This window comes from Peromyscus maniculatus, chromosome 1, assembly GCF_049852395.1.
Source record: "Peromyscus maniculatus bairdii isolate BWxNUB_F1_BW_parent chromosome 1, HU_Pman_BW_mat_3.1, whole genome shotgun sequence".
Taxonomy (NCBI): Eukaryota; Metazoa; Chordata; class Mammalia; order Rodentia; family Cricetidae; genus Peromyscus; species Peromyscus maniculatus.
This window is the reverse complement of record NC_134852.1, coordinates 26,200,811-26,216,892: the sequence shown is the minus strand read 5'-3', so window position 1 is coordinate 26,216,892 and position 16,082 is coordinate 26,200,811. Positions and strand designations below refer to the sequence as shown.

General features: G+C 39.8%; 1 protein-coding gene across 1 annotated transcript in view; it reads right to left on the bottom strand.

The window, feature by feature from the left end:
- Positions 1–278: 278 nt before the first annotated feature.
- LOC143272080 (uncharacterized) overlaps positions 279–16,082 on the bottom strand; it is a 35,449-nt gene continuing 19,645 nt past the window's right edge. The window contains exons 11-18 of the mRNA XM_076565870.1: positions 14,313–14,398; positions 12,263–12,329; positions 10,563–10,649; positions 8,073–8,158; positions 5,989–6,055; positions 4,288–4,374; positions 1,790–1,875; positions 279–458 (exon numbers count right to left, since the gene is read on the bottom strand). Coding sequence (XP_076421985.1) covers positions 449–458; positions 1,790–1,875; positions 4,288–4,374; positions 5,989–6,055; positions 8,073–8,158; positions 10,563–10,649; positions 12,263–12,329; positions 14,313–14,398 — 576 coding nt within the window. The 3' untranslated portion in view covers positions 279–448. The remainder of the gene's footprint in view (positions 459–1,789; positions 1,876–4,287; positions 4,375–5,988; positions 6,056–8,072; positions 8,159–10,562; positions 10,650–12,262; positions 12,330–14,312; positions 14,399–16,082) is intronic.

Here is a 16,082-nt window from a genome sequence, read left to right as displayed (position 1 = left end):
TCTTTGTGTCTCTGTCTCCTCCTATCTCCATGTTCCTCTCCTTCTCTCTCTCTGTCTCCTCCTCTGTTTCTTTCTCTCTCTCTTCCTCTCTGATCTGTTTCTGTCTATCATTAGCCAGGTCCAGTTAGCTGACTATGTACAACCATCTTCTTCTGCTTTGGACATTCCAGATGACTCTATCTGTTCTATCTCTGTATCTATAATAAAATCCTCCCCCTTAAACACATAACTGAGAGGTCAGGTGATCAGTTTGTACAATACCAAGAAACAGCTTAAAATATTTGCATAATGCATTTTAATGGGAAATATTACAAACACTTACAGAATTCAATATATACTGTGTCACCTTTCAGATAAATATTTAAATTTACAATTTCTATTTTTTATGAAATCTTCCTGACAGATTGATACTTGATGTGTTCTTCTTTTAAAGAATTAATGTTCTGCTTCAGCAGCAACTACAAAGAAAAGCAAGAATTATCAGTTGCATAAAGAACAACCCTGGTGACATGGTCAGGATCAGCAGGAGCAGTGGCATCATCAGTATAATCTTATATAGTGACATTAGTATCATTGTGTTGGAGAAGGTGTGAGAATGTAGAGCCTTATTTTGTTGGTTTTATTCTCAGATGTGGCTTCTTTTGGAGTGTTTGTTTCCAAGAAGATGCCCTCCTCATAAGTCACAGTGTATGGAAACAAAAATAGAAACTAATATTTAACAGTTATATTTCTCTGCTTAGCCATTCAGAAAACACAAGATTCACATTAGGAGTGAAAGTAATTCCCTCATTCTAGAATAGGAGACAACCATGTACCTACCAACTTTACTTGGGCAGTTTTATTGGACTAAACGGTTATTTTTTTTTTTTTATTTTTTTTCAACTGTTATTTTTATGTGATGTATTTTCAATATTATTGGAAAAAAAGAATCATTTTTTTTCTGGTGCTAGGAAATGCCTAAAAGTTCATTATAAAGCATGAAATTTATTAATCATATATACTAGTGCCAAAGATTATGAGATTTCGAGTCCAAAAATCTTCAAATATTTTAAACAATTTCTGTGGTCTAACTTATATTTCTCATTCTTTTAGTTGCTGGGAGCTCTTTGGAACACTCGGTGAATTTGGTTGAGGGGCCCCCAGCTGGAACAGACCCTCTGAATAGGTGAGACAGTTGATTGGCTTGATGAGTTTGGGAGGCAACAAGGCAGTGGGACCAAGTACTGTGCTCATTGCATGAGCAAAAAACCTTGAGTCTTAGTTCTTTATACTCATTGTGGATAACCGTTCCAAACCATGACTGCTGTTTCAGGAGTGTGGGTGCACAGATTCACATCTGACCAACACAGCATTGAGACATTTCAGACAGAATCCACTCCCCCCCAAAAAAAGAAAAGAAGTAGGGGGGGGGGGAAGGAATAGTGTCTGATAATAGCATTTAACCTTCACTAAAAAATACTAACATGATCACAGATTTCACTGTGATAAATTAAGTTGAAACTTTTCAAAGTAAACAACATTAATGTGGTTTCCCTAACTAGTAGAAAATCACCAATCAAATCAGATTTCGAATGATGAACTGTTGTTTTTAAATGGGAAGCTGAGCCCTGACACACACTGTTCTCTTGTTTTGGTTTGTTTTGTCTTGGTTGGAACAGTCCCTTTGCCAGCTCAGGCTATGTGCCTCTGAGTTGACGCCAATCTTCCTCCTCTCATTTTAGTATTCCTTACTTAAAGAATTGTCACTCTCAAGAACAGGACTAAGATTGTAAAAAACAGGACACATTACCTATTTGACTCAACCTGGTCCTCCATTGAAAACTGGGCCATCTCTTGTTTTCCTTTAGAAGCCATTTTAATTGCTGTCAACCCACACTGTAAAGAAAAGAATTACACTTTATATATCAACATGCTTCTCAACTGAAAATTTATCAGAGAATCTGTAAAGAATCAGTCACAAAGGACAGATTTTCCTTCATCCCTTGCTGCAAGTTCACACACACACAGCTGGACCCTTCCTTTGGACACACCATTGCCCTGTCCAACATTGCCTGTGAGCACCCCTCCTCTCCAGAACTCTCCACAAACACTCACTGGTTCCAAGCTTCTTAGCTCCATGGAGATGTGACTCTATTGCCCCAACCCCATTATGTGGCATCTAGGTTTGGTGTGCCTTTGTTCGGTAAGAGAGCTCAAGTGGCCTCTCTGGAGCAGTTTGTTAACCTATTTTTCCAAACTATGTCTTCCCTAAACTGTGAATTATTATCTCCCAACCTGAACAGCATTTCCTATACACATAGAAAATTTGAACAAATTAAATAAAAAATGTCTTCTTGGTATGTCTTCTTCAATGATCAATTTCCAAACTTGCCTGTGTGCCAGTGACCTTTCTCATTTTCCACTCCAGCCTTATCTCTGAGAATCAAGCCCCATCAGTAACTTCGTAATTGCAACAGACTTCTGTTTATTCTACAGATATTTATCTTTAAAACTAATTCATTTTTATTGTGTATGTATGGGAATTGTGTGGGGGTCTTTTTCCTTGGTTTAATTTTAAAATTAAGCCCAATTCTGAAACCAAGTAGGCTGTGTGCTGTGTTACTTTTAACTATGTATAAAAATATAAAAAACATATTTGGAGAAAAATGTTTCACTCTGAACAGATTCATTGAGACTGCTTGATCTTTGGCATGTGATGGGTGGACCTGAGTGTCATTGCTGGGTATATACTGGGGATGTCGTTGAATGCTGTTTACCTTGGTTTTTGCTTCAATATCTGCATTGTAGTCAAGCGGTTTGCTGTCAATTCTTGTGTTTCCTGGGATGATCCCTCGTCACTATTCTTGCAAGGAGAATGCACTGCTGACACTCGAGTATGTGTGAGTGTGTGTGTTTGTGTACGTGTGTGTGTGTGTGTGTGTGTGTGTGTGTGTGTGTGTGTGTGTGTGTGTATGAATACTAAAATATTTACAGTGAATGTATAAATCAGAGGGCCAGTGAGAGGGCTAAGGTGATAAAGGCACTTGCCAGGATGACTGACAATTGGAATTTGATCCCTGAGACTGAAATGGTGAGAGGAGAGAACTGACTGCTATAAATTATCCTTTGACCTCCACACTTCTGCTATGGCACACAGGTTTCTTGCCTTCCCTCATCCACCAAATAACTCAGGACCAGGGTGTCCTCGAATTGACAAAGACCAGCTTGCCTCTGCTTCATGAGTGCAGGGATTAAAGGTGGGCATCACCATGCCCAGCCTGCTATTGATGTTCTTCCTGCCTATATGTTCTCTGGGTTTCAATGTGTCAAACTGGCAGGCTGATGAGGACTGTTGTCTAGGGAGTAGCAGACATGTTGATGCTGGCTACTTATAACAACTTATGATATCTTGGCTTACACTCTGATCATCTGCATTACAATCATATTCATTCTGGGGTCTGGAAAGATGGCTCAGTAGTATAAACACTTATTGCTTTTGTTTCATTCTTGTAAAACCCTTGTTACTCTTGCAGAGGGCCTGGGTTTGATTCACAGCACCCACTTCTTGTCTGACAACCATGCAGAACTGCAATTCCCGGGGATCAAATGCCCTCTTGGATGTCTGTGGGCAGCACACACACACAAGGTGCACAGAGAGAATGTATGCAAAACTTTAAAACACATAAAATAAATCAATTTAAAATATACAGGTATGTTGGGTACATTCATGTTGACATGAGCTACCCGAGTCTCCATTATTTATACTCTTCATTTCTATGAGATCTTCTCTCGGTGTTGCAAGTTGCTCAACTTTTGATTTTTTTTCTCCATAGTCTAATTTACTATCACTTACCCGTTAAAACAGTGATTTTCAACCTGTGGGTCAGACCCATTTGGTAATCATAGGACTCTTATTCACAGAGGTCACCTAAGACCTTCTGAAAATACAGATATTGACCTTATGAGACATAACCTTAGCAAAATTACACTTATGAAGTAGCAACGAAAATAATTTTATGGTGAGGGTCACCACAACATGAAGAACTGCATGAAATGGTCACAGCATTAGGAAGGGTGAGAACTACTGTCTTAGAAGGTCATTAGGTTGGGTGTTCCCAGAAGTGAGGGTAGAAAGGACGTGAAGGACATGTTCCAGGCTGGGTTCTTCTTCTCTGACACTATTTGCAATAATGTAGACATAGGAACACAGAAGCATCATTCCTCTCACAAGCAAATATGTTAGTTTTCAAATTAGTGGGAATTACCACTAAGTTTTTTTTTTTTTATTTTAAAGCTATCAGTTATTACCTCTCCCAGAGAAAGGAGGTTGACTTCAGTTTTAAACTTCTTTAATGCCCAGGTCTTGCTATCATCAGAAAGATGTTTTTCTGTTTTCTGCAATGGAAAGGTAGAGGATTAACTTTCTTGGTTTGGGTCTGAAATTAATTCTTTTGTTTTGGAGTGCACAATTGTGAAACTACTTTATTCCTTAGCAGGTACTGAAAATTGAAACATGGAAAGTAGAAACTCTCACTGAAAAGTGAAATATCTTCAAATATGCTCATGTATTTACAAATTACTACAACCTCATCAAGAACTAAAAGGTAGCCGGGCGGTCGTGGCTCACGCCTTTATTCCCAGCACTCGGGAGACAGAGCCAGTCCGATATCTGTGAGTTCGAGGTCAGCCTGGGCTACCAAGTGAGTTCCGGGTCAGCCTGGGCTACCAAGTGAGTTGCAGGAAAGGTGATAAGCTACACAGAGAAACCCTGTCTCAGAAAAACCAAGAAGAAAAAGAAAAAAAAAATAAAACCAAAAACCAAAACGTAATTATGCTAGCCTAGAGTAAGAGAAATCATGAGCTGAGAAACTTGGTCTTGCCCTGTTGCTGAGATTAAACTGAATTCCCTAGGTTTTAGACTTTCTGATCTTATATGACATGATTATTAATTTTAATTTGGCCTCTTCCCTCAGTGTTTCTCTATCATGGTGGGGAGGCAAAAGTACATGTTATTTTCCATTTAGAAATAAACTCTGATGTAATTACTAGTGTCTTCCATATCATAGTACCTAGGAAACTGCTTTTGTCCATTGATTGACATTCAAAAGCCATAAATATGCAACTTCTGATTCACACAAACCCTCACTCTAGTGCTCCTGGTACAAGCAAACAAGTTTCCTAACCTCCAGCAGCTCAAGGTGATGATGTCGCTTTAATATGAATAGATAAGTATCTAATTACAACCCTCCAGTATTTTAAATGTTTGCATGTGGCACAAAGAATGTAAGGTTATGTTATTTTAAAACACAGAACAAAAAATCCAGAAGTTAGAGTGGTACTATATGGTAATTGAATCTTCCCTTCTACAACTGCTGGTAAGTGGGGCAAGGATTCCTATTCTGTAACTAGGGGAAGTTGTCAACATACTCGTAGGGATTCAAATAGAAAACATGCTGTAATCTCTTCATAATGAAAAGTTTTGATGAGCCAATTACACGTGGCTAAATTTGCACTATTTCCTGCTAGTGTCAATACAGAAGCAAAGAGAGAAAGAGAGGAGAGGCTCTCATATGTGATCCTGAAGTAGGAGTGTCCATGGGAAGATAGAAGCTACCTGCCTTTATGCCAAAGGTAAAAGCACCTGGACGATTCCTAGATCACTGAAACAACTGGACCCATTAAAATGTATGCAGGTGTGTTACCACAGTCGTGTTTTCAAATCACTCTAAGGTGTATTTATTTCTGCACAACATCCTTGGTCAAACATGAAACATCTAATCCGTGAGGACTGACCTTTGTCTTCTTATCACTGTCTTTCCAGTCCATTCCTTTATTGGCTCACCACTCCCTACCAGGACTTATTGCTCACTTACAGTTGATCAAGTGATGGTTCACACCAACAAAATATTTTTCTCTGGCCATATTTTCATACAAAACTGAGGTAGGTAGACTACTGCTGCATTTTAACAACATTCATAAGAAAATGAATTTCACAAAGGATCACTTTACCATAGGGAGAGATGGAGTTCCATTATCCTCTGGGACAGGTGTGAGAGCATCACGTTTTTCAGGAAGCCTTTAGGATAAAAACATGCAATAATGGGTGGATTTGGTCCTTTGACCGACTCTGTTGAAAGATTGGTTACCTGCATATTAAGCAGCAATTTTGCATTACGTATTTCAACATACACCCAAATTTTACAGTTTTGTGTTGCTTTTGTGAATTTCAACTTAACTCAATCTATAAAACATTCAGTGAAGACTCACTCTTAGTTCTATTTAAAAATCAAAATCAAAACTGTCAGTGGCCTGGTAGAGGCCTCAGTCAATAAGAGTGCTTGATGCCCACACATAACAAACTGAGTTTGAATGATCATCAACCGCATAAAAAGCTGGGCATGGACACATGCACTTGTAACCCAGTCTTTGGGTGGAAGAGACAGGGTATCATTTGGGCTTGTTGGCTGCTAGAGCTGCTCCAGGTTCAGTCAGAGACCTTATGTCAAGTGGGTAAGTGAGAGAATGACACAAGAAACCAATATCCTCCTCTTCTCTTCATGTCGCACACAGACATAGGCAAACCAGGCAACACACATCTATGCACACTAGAGACAGGATGGTGGTTTTTGCACACACTTTGTTCTGATGGTTGCAGTAACTAAATGATGGCTTTGTGGTTGTGTGCTCTAGCACTGAATGCTCCTATTTCATTCTTTTCCCTCTACCTCTAAAGTACCACGGCCTCTTTTCTGTCAAGAAACTTTTAGGCATTTCATTGAGTCTAATCATCTCTCCCAGGATAGTTTGGTAGAAAATGAAATACACTCTATCTCTAAGCAACAAGCTGCCAACAATCTCAGAAGTCACTCCTTTTTTGGTGCTTTGAAGCTGCTTTTTCCACCACCCCCACCCCCACACAGACAGGCACACAGGGACAAGGAAGTGGGGTTCTTCTACATCCTTTGTTCTATTTGATGCAGTAGGTATATTTTATAGTTGTATATGTACATGAACAGTTCCTTTATTACTCCTGGTTCATCCCTCCTGTCCTGATCCTATAGCACAAATTCCCTTCTCTGTTCTCTGTTATCTAAGAGATAGACTTGGTGCAACAGGAGAGCAACCCTTGCCTTTACTCTCACAAGCCAACATATGGTTGACAGGTTATAGGTGGCCTTGTATTTGTTGTTGTTGTTACCTGTTTGCTAGTAGAAGCCAGACCATCACCAAATGTTGCCTTGGACTGTTAAGTAACAGCCTGTTCTAAAACTCATGGGAGGGGAGCACAGTCTCTCTGTCTCCTGTCCTTCCTGGCTATGTCTAAGCTCTAGGTGCCTGGGGTTTGTAGTTGGAGAACTCTGATGCAATAGCTGTGTTTTTCTTGCTTCCATGTTGCGCTTCACCCAGTTGAGTGAACCTTCTCTACGGAACCATGTCTGAAGCCTACTGCTGATGGGATCCCCAGCAGAGCCAAAAACTTTGAGTCATAGTTGTTTATACTCATTGTGGATAACTGTGCCTAACCATGACTGATGTTTCAGGAGTGTGGGTGCACAGATTCACATCTGACCAACACAGCATTGAGACATTTCAGACAGAATCCACTCCCCCCCAAAAAAAGAAAAGAAGTAGCGATTAAAAAAAAAAGAATAGTGTCTGGTAATAGCATTTAACCTTCACTAAAAAATACTAAAATGATCACAAATTTCACTGTGATAAATTAAGTTGAAACTTTTCAAAGTAAACAACATTAATGTGGTTTCCCTAACTAGTAGAAAATCACCAATCAAATCAGATTTCGAATGATGAACTGTTGTTTTTAAATGGGAGCTGAGCCCTACGCACACTGTTCTCTTGTTTTGTTTTGTTTTGTTTTGTTTTGTTTTGTTTTGTTTTGTTTTGTTTTGTTTTGTTTTGTTTTGTTTTGTTTTGTTTTGTTTTGTTTTGTCTTGGTTGGAACAGTCCCTTTGCCAGCTCAGGCTATGTGCCTCTGAGTTGAAGCCAATCTTCCTCCTCTCATTTTAGTATTCCTTACTTAAAGAATTGTCACTCTCAAGAACAGGACTAAGATTGTAAAAAACAGGACACATTACCTATTTGACTCAACCTGGTCCTCCATTGAAAACTGGGCCATCTCTTGTTTTCCTTTAGAAGCCATTTTAATTGCTGTCAACCCACACTGTAAAGAAAAGAATTACACTTTATATATCAACATGCTTCTCAACTGAAAATTTATCAGAGAATCTGTAAAGAATCAGTCACAAAGGACAGATTTTCCTTCATCCCTTGCTGCAAGTTCACACACACACAGCTGGACCCTTCCTTTGGACACACCATTGCCCTGTCCAACATTGCCTGTGAGCACCCCTCCTCTCCAGAACTCTCCACAAACACTCACTGGTTCCAAGCTTCTTAGCTCCATGGAGATGTGACTCTATTGCCCCAACCCCATTATGTGGCATCTAGGTTTGGTGTGCCTTTGTTCGGTAAGAGAGCTCAAGTGGCCTCTCTGGAGCAGTTTGTTAACCTATTTTTCCAAACTATGTCTTCCCTAAACTGTGAATTATTATCTCCCAACCTGAACAGCATTTCCTATACACATAGAAAATTTGAACAAATTAAATAAAAAATGTCTTCTTGGTATGTCTTCTTCAATGATCAATTTCCAAACTTGCCTGTGTGCCAGTGACCTTTCTCATTTTCCACTCCAGCCTTATCTCTGAGAATCAAGCCCCATCAGTAACTTCGTAATTGCAACAGACTTCTGTTTATTCTACAGATATTTATCTTTAAAACTAATTCATTTTTATTGTGTATGTATGGGAATTGTGTGGGGGTCTTTTTCCTTGGTTTAATTTTAAAATTAAGCCCAATTCTGAAACCAAGTAGGCTGTGTGCTGTGTTACTTTTAACTATGTATAAAAATATAAAAAACATATTTGGAGAAAAATGTTTCACTCTGAACAGATTCATTGAGACTGCTTGATCTTTGGCATGTGATGGGTGGACCTGAGTGTCATTGCTGGGTATATACTGGGGATGTCGTTGAATGCTGTTTACCTTGGTTTTTGCTTCAATATCTGCATTGTAGTCAAGCGGTTTGCTGTCAATTCTTGTGTTTCCTGGGATGATCCCTCGTCACTATTCTTGCAAGGAGAATGCACTGCTGACACTCGAGTATGTGTGAGTGTGTGTGTTTGTGTACGTGTGTGTGTGTGTGTGTGTGTGTGTGTGTGTGTGTGTGTGTATGAATACTAAAATATTTACAGTGAATGTATAAATCAGAGGGCCAGTGAGAGGGCTAAGGTGATAAAGGCACTTGCCAGGATGACTGACAATTGGAATTTGATCCCTGAGACTGAAATGGTGAGAGGAGAGAACTGACTGCTATAAATTATCCTTTGACCTCCACACTTCTGCTATGGCACACAGGTTTCTTGCCTTCCCTCATCCACCAAATAACTCAGGACCAGGGTGTCCTCGAATTGACAAAGACCAGCCTGCCTCTGCTTCATGAGTGCAGGGATTAAAGGTGGGCATCACCATGCCCAGCCTGCTATTGATGTTCTTCCTGCCTATATGTTCTCTGGGTTTCAATGTGTCAAACTGGCAGGCTGATGAGGACTGTTGTCTAGGGAGTAGCAGACATGTTGATGCTGGCTACTTATAACAACTTATGATATCTTGGCTTACACTCTGATCATCTGCATTACAATCATATTCATTCTGGGGTCTGGAAAGATGGCTCAGTAGTATAAACACTTATTGCTTTTGTTTCATTCTTGTAAAACCCTTGTTACTCTTGCAGAGGGCCTGGGTTTGATTCACAGCACCCACTTCTTGTCTGACAACCATGCAGAACTGCAATTCCCGGGGATCAAATGCCCTCTTGGATGTCTGTGGGCAGCACACACACACAAGGTGCACAGAGAGAATGTATGCAAAACTTTAAAACACATAAAATAAATCAATTTAAAATATACAGGTATGTTGGGTACATTCATGTTGACATGAGCTACCCGAGTCTCCATTATTTATACTCTTCATTTCTATGAGATCTTCTCTCGGTGTTGCAAGTTGCTCAACTTTTGATTTTTTTTCTCCATAGTCTAATTTACTATCACTTACCCGTTAAAACAGTGATTTTCAACCTGTGGGTCAGACCCATTTGGTAATCATAGGACTCTTATTCACAGAGGTCACCTAAGACCTTCTGAAAATACAGATATTGACCTTATGAGACATAACCTTAGCAAAATTACACTTATGAAGTAGCAACGAAAATAATTTTATGGTGAGGGTCACCACAACATGAAGAACTGCATGAAATGGTCACAGCATTAGGAAGGGTGAGAACTACTGTCTTAGAAGGTCATTAGGTTGGGTGTTCCCAGAAGTGAGGGTAGAAAGGACGTGAAGGACATGTTCCAGGCTGGGTTCTTCTTCTCTGACACTATTTGCAATAATGTAGACATAGGAACACAGAAGCATCATTCCTCTCACAAGCAAATATGTTAGTTTTCAAATTAGTGGGAATTACCACTAAGTATTTTTTTTTTTATTTTAAAGCTATCAGTTATTACCTCTCCCAGAGAAAGGAGGTTGACTTCAGTTTTAAACTTCTTTAATGCCCAGGTCTTGCTATCATCAGAAAGATGTTTTTCTGTTTTCTGCAATGGAAAGGTAGAGGATTAACTTTCTTGGTTTGGGTCTGAAATTAATTCTTTTGTTTTGGAGTGCACAATTGTGAAACTACTTTATTCCTTAGCAGGTACTGAAAATTGAAACATGGAAAGTAGAAACTCTCACTGAAAAGTGAAATATCTTCAAATATGCTCATGTATTTACAAATTACTACAACCTCATCAAGAACTAAAAGGTAGCTGGGCGGTCGTGGCTCACGCCTTTACTCCCAGCACTCGGGAGACAGAGCCAGTCCGATATCTGTGAGTTCGAGGTCAGCCTGGGCTACCAAGTGAGTTCCGGGTCAGCCTGGGCTACCAAGTGAGTTGCAGGAAAGGTGATAAGCTACACAGAGAAACCCTGTCTCAGAAAAACCAAGAAGAAAAAGAAAAAAAAATAAAACCAAAAACCAAAACGTAATTATGCTAGCCTAGAGTAAGAGAAATCATGAGCTGAGAAACTTGGTCTTGCCCTGTTGCTGAGATTAAACTGAATTCCCTAGGTTTTAGACTTTCTGATCTTATATGACATGATTATTAATTTTAATTTGGCCTCTTCCCTCAGTGTTTCTCTATCATGGTGGGGAGGCAAAAGTACATGTTATTTTCCATTTAGAAATAAACTCTGATGTAATTACTAGTGTCTTCCATATCACAGTACCTAGGAAACTGCTTTTGTCCATTGATTGACATTCAAAAGCCATAAATATGCAACTTCTGATTCACACAAACCCTCACTCTAGTGCTCCTGGTACAAGCAAACAAGTTTCCTAACCTCCAGCAGCTCAAGGTGATGATGTCGCTTTAATATGAATAGATAAGTATCTAATTACAACCCTCCAGTATTTTAAATGTTTGCATGTGGCACAAAGAATGTAAGGTTATGTTATTTTAAAACACAGAACAAAAAATCCGGAAGTTAGAGTGGTACTATATGGTAATTGAATCTTCCCTTCTACAACTGCTGGTAAGTGGGGCAAGGATTCCTATTATGTAACTAGGGGAAGTTGTCAACATACTCGTAGGGATTCAAATAGAAAACATGCTGTAATCTCTTCATAATGAAAAGTTTTGATGAGCCAATTACACGTGGCTAAATTTGCACTATTTCCTGCTAGTGTCAATACAGAAGCAAAGAGAGAAAGAGAGGAGAGGCTCTCATATGTGATCCTGAAGTAGGAGTGTCCATGGGAAGATAGAAGCTACCTGCCTTTATGCCAAAGGTAAAAGCACCTGGACGATTCCTAGATCACTGAAACAACTGGACCCATTAAAATGTATGCAGGTGTGTTACCACAGTCGTGTTTTCAAATCACTCTAAGGTGTATTTATTTCTGCACAACATCCTTGGTCAAACATGAAACATCTAATCCGTGAGGACTGACCTTTGTCTTCTTATCACTGTCTTTCCAGTCCATTCCTTTATTGGCTCACCACTCCCTACCAGGACTTATTGCTCACTTACAGTTGATCAAGTGATGGTTCACACCAACAAAATATTTTTCTCTGGCCATATTTTCATACAAAACTGAGGTAGGTAGACTACTGCTGCATTTTAACAACATTCATAAGAAAATGAATTTCACAAAGGATCACTTTACCATAGGGAGAGATGGAGTTCCATTATCCTCTGGGACAGGTGTGAGAGCATCACGTTTTTCAGGAAGCCTTTAGGATAAAAACATGCAATAATGGGTGGATTTGGTCCTTTGACCGACTCTGTTGAAAGATTGGTTACCTGCATATTAAGCAGCAATTTTGCATTACGTATTTCAACATACACCCAAATTTTACAGTTTTGTGTTGCTTTTGTGAATTTCAACTTAACTCAATCTATAAAACATTCAGTGAAGACTCACTCTTAGTTCTATTTAAAAATCAAAATCAAAACTGTCAGTGGCCTGGTAGAGGCCTCAGTCAATAAGAGTGCTTGATGCCCACACATAACAAACTGAGTTTGAATGATCATCAACCGCATAAAAAGCTGGGCATGGACACATGCACTTGTAACCCAGTCTTTGGGTGGAAGAGACAGGGTATCATTTGGGCTTGTTGGCTGCTAGAGCTGCTCCAGGTTCAGTCAGAGACCTTATGTCAAGTGGGTAAGTGAGAGAATGACACAAGAAACCAATATCCTCCTCTTCTCTTCATGTCGCACACAGACATAGGCAAACCAGGCAACACACATCTATGCACACTAGAGACAGGATGGTGGTTTTTGCACACACTTTGTTCTGATGGTTGCAGTAACTAAATGATGGCTTTGTGGTTGTGTGCTCTAGCACTGAATGCTCCTATTTCATTCTTTTCCCTCTACCTCTAAAGTACCACGGCCTCTTTTCTGTCAAGAAACTTTTAGGCATTTCATTGAGTCTAATCATCTCTCCCAGGATAGTTTGGTAGAAAATGAAATACACTCTATCTCTAAGCAACAAGCTGCCAACAATCTCAGAAGTCACTCCTTTTTTGGTGCTTTGAAGCTGCTTTTTCCACCACCCCCACCCCCACACAGACAGGCACACAGGGACAAGGAAGTGGGGTTCTTCTACATCCTTTGTTCTATTTGATGCAGTAGGTATATTTTATAGTTGTATATGTACATGAACAGTTCCTTTATTACTCCTGGTTCATCCCTCCTGTCCTGATCCTATAGCACAAATTCCCTTCTCTGTTCTCTGTTATCTAAGAGATAGACTTGGTGCAACAGGAGAGCAACCCTTGCCTTTACTCTCACAAGCCAACATATGGTTGACAGGTTATAGGTGGCCTTGTATTTGTTATTGTTGTTACCTGTTTGCTAGTAGAAGCCAGACCATCACCAAATGTTGCCTTGGACTGTTAAGTAACAGCCTGTTCTAAAACTCATGGGAGGGGAGCACAGTCTCTCTGTCTCCTGTCCTTCCTGGCTATGTCTAAGCTCTAGGTGCCTGGGGTTTGTAGTTGGAGAACTCTGATGCAATAGCTGTGTTTTTCTTGCTTCCATGTTGCGCTTCACCCAGTTGAGTGAACCTTCTCTACGGAACCATGTCTGAAGCCTACTGCTGATGGGATCCCCAGCAGAGCCAAAAACTTTGAGTCATAGTTGTTTATACTCATTGTGGATAACTGTGCCTAACCATGACTGATGTTTCAGGAGTGTGGGTGCACAGATTCACATCTGACCAACACAGCATTGAGACATTTCAGACAGAATCCACTCCCCCCAAAAAAAAGAAAAGAAGTAGCGATTAAAAAAAAAAAAAAAGAATAGTGTCTGGTAATAGCATTTAACCTTCACTAAAAAATACTAAAATGATCACAAATTTCACTGTGATAAATTAAGTTGAAACTTTTCAAAGTAAACAATATTAATGTGGTTTCCCTAACTAGTTGAAAATCACCAATCAAATCAGATTTCGAATGATGAACTGTTGTTTTTAAATGGGAGCTGAGCCCTACGCACAATGTTCTCTTGTTTGTTTTTCTTTGTTTTTTTTTTTTTTTTGTTTTGTTTTGTTTTGTTTTGTCTTGGTTGGAACAGTCCCTTTGCCAGCTCAGGCTATGTGCCTCTGAGTTGACGCCAATCTTCCTCCTCTCATTTTAGTATTCCTTACTTAAAGAATTGTCACTCTCAAGAACAGGACTAAGATTGTAAAAAACAGGACACATTACCTATTTGACTCAACCTGGTCCTCCATTGAAAACTGGGCCATCTCTTGTTTTCCTTTAGAAGCCATTTTAATTGCTGTCAACCCACACTGTAAAGAAAAGAATTACACTTTATATATCAACATGCTTCTCAACTGAAAATTTATCAGAGAATCTGTAAAGAATCAGTCACAAAGGACAGATTTTCCTTCATCCCTTGCTGCAAGTTCACACACACACAGCTGGACCCTTCCTTTGGACACACCATTGCCCTGTCCAACATTGCCTGTGAGCACCCCTCCTCTCCAGAACTCTCCACAAACACTCACTGGTTCCAAGCTTCTTAGCTCCATGGAGATGTGACTCTATTGCCCCAACCCCATTATGTGGCATCTAGGTTTGGTGTGCCTTTGTTCGGTAAGAGAGCTCAAGTGGCCTCTCTGGAGCAGTTTGTTAACCTATTTTTCCAAACTATGTCTTCCCTAAACTGTGAATTATTATCTCCCAACCTGAACAGCATTTCCTATACACATAGAAAATTTGAACAAATTAAATAAAAAATGTCTTCTTGGTATGTCTTCTTCAATGATCAATTTCCAAACTTGCCTGTGTGCCAGTGACCTTTCTCATTTTCCACTCCAGCCTTATCTCTGAGAATCAAGCCCCATCAGTAACTTTGTAATTGCAACAGACTTCTGTTTATTCTACAGATATTTATCTTTAAAACTAATTCATTTTTATTGTGTATGTATGGGAATTGTGTGGGGGTCTTTTTCCTTGGTTTAATTTTAAAATTAAGCCCAATTCTGAAACCAAGTAGGCTGTGTGCTGTGTTACTTTTAACTATGTATAAAAATATAAAAAACATATTTGGAGAAAAATGTTTCACTCTGAACAGATTCATTGAGACTGCTTGATCTTTGGCATGTGATGGGTGGACCTGAGTGTCATTGCTGGGTATATACTGGGGATGTCGTTGAATGCTGTTTACCTTGGTTTTTGCTTCAATATCTGCATTGTAGTCAAGCGGTTTGCTGTCAATTCTTGTGTTTCCTGGGATGATCCCTCGTCACTATTCTTGCAAGGAGAATGCACTGCTGACACTCGAGTATGTGTGAGTGTGTGTGTTTGTGTGTTTGTGTGTGTGTGTGTGAATACTAAAATATTTACAGTGAATGTATAAATCAGAGGGCCAGTGAGAGGGCTAAGGTGATAAAGGCACTTGCCAGGATGACTGACAATTGGAATTTGATCCCTGAGACTGAAATGGTGAGAGGAGAGAACTGACTGCTATAAATTATCCTTTGACCTCCACACTTCTGCTATGGCACACAGGTTTCTTGCCTTCCCTCATCCACCAAATAACTCAGGACCAGGGTGTCCTCGAATTGACAAAGACCAGCTTGCCTCTGCTTCATGAGTGCAGGGATTAAAGGTGGGCATCACCATGCCCAGCCTGCTATTGATGTTCTTCCTGCCTATATGTTCTCTGGGTTTCAATGTGTCAAACTGGCAGGCTGATGAGGACTGTTGTCTAGGGAGTAGCAGACATGTTGGTGCTGGCTACTTATAACAACTTATGATATCTTGGCTTACACTCTGATCATCTGCATTACAATCATATTCATTCTGGGGTCTGGAAAGATGGCTCAGTAGTATAAACACTTATTGCTTTTGTTTCATTCTTATAAAACCCTTGTTACTCTTGCAGAGGGCCTGGGTTTGATTCACAGCACCCACTTCTTGTCTGACAACCATGCAGAACTGCAATTCCCGGGGATCAAATGCCCTCTT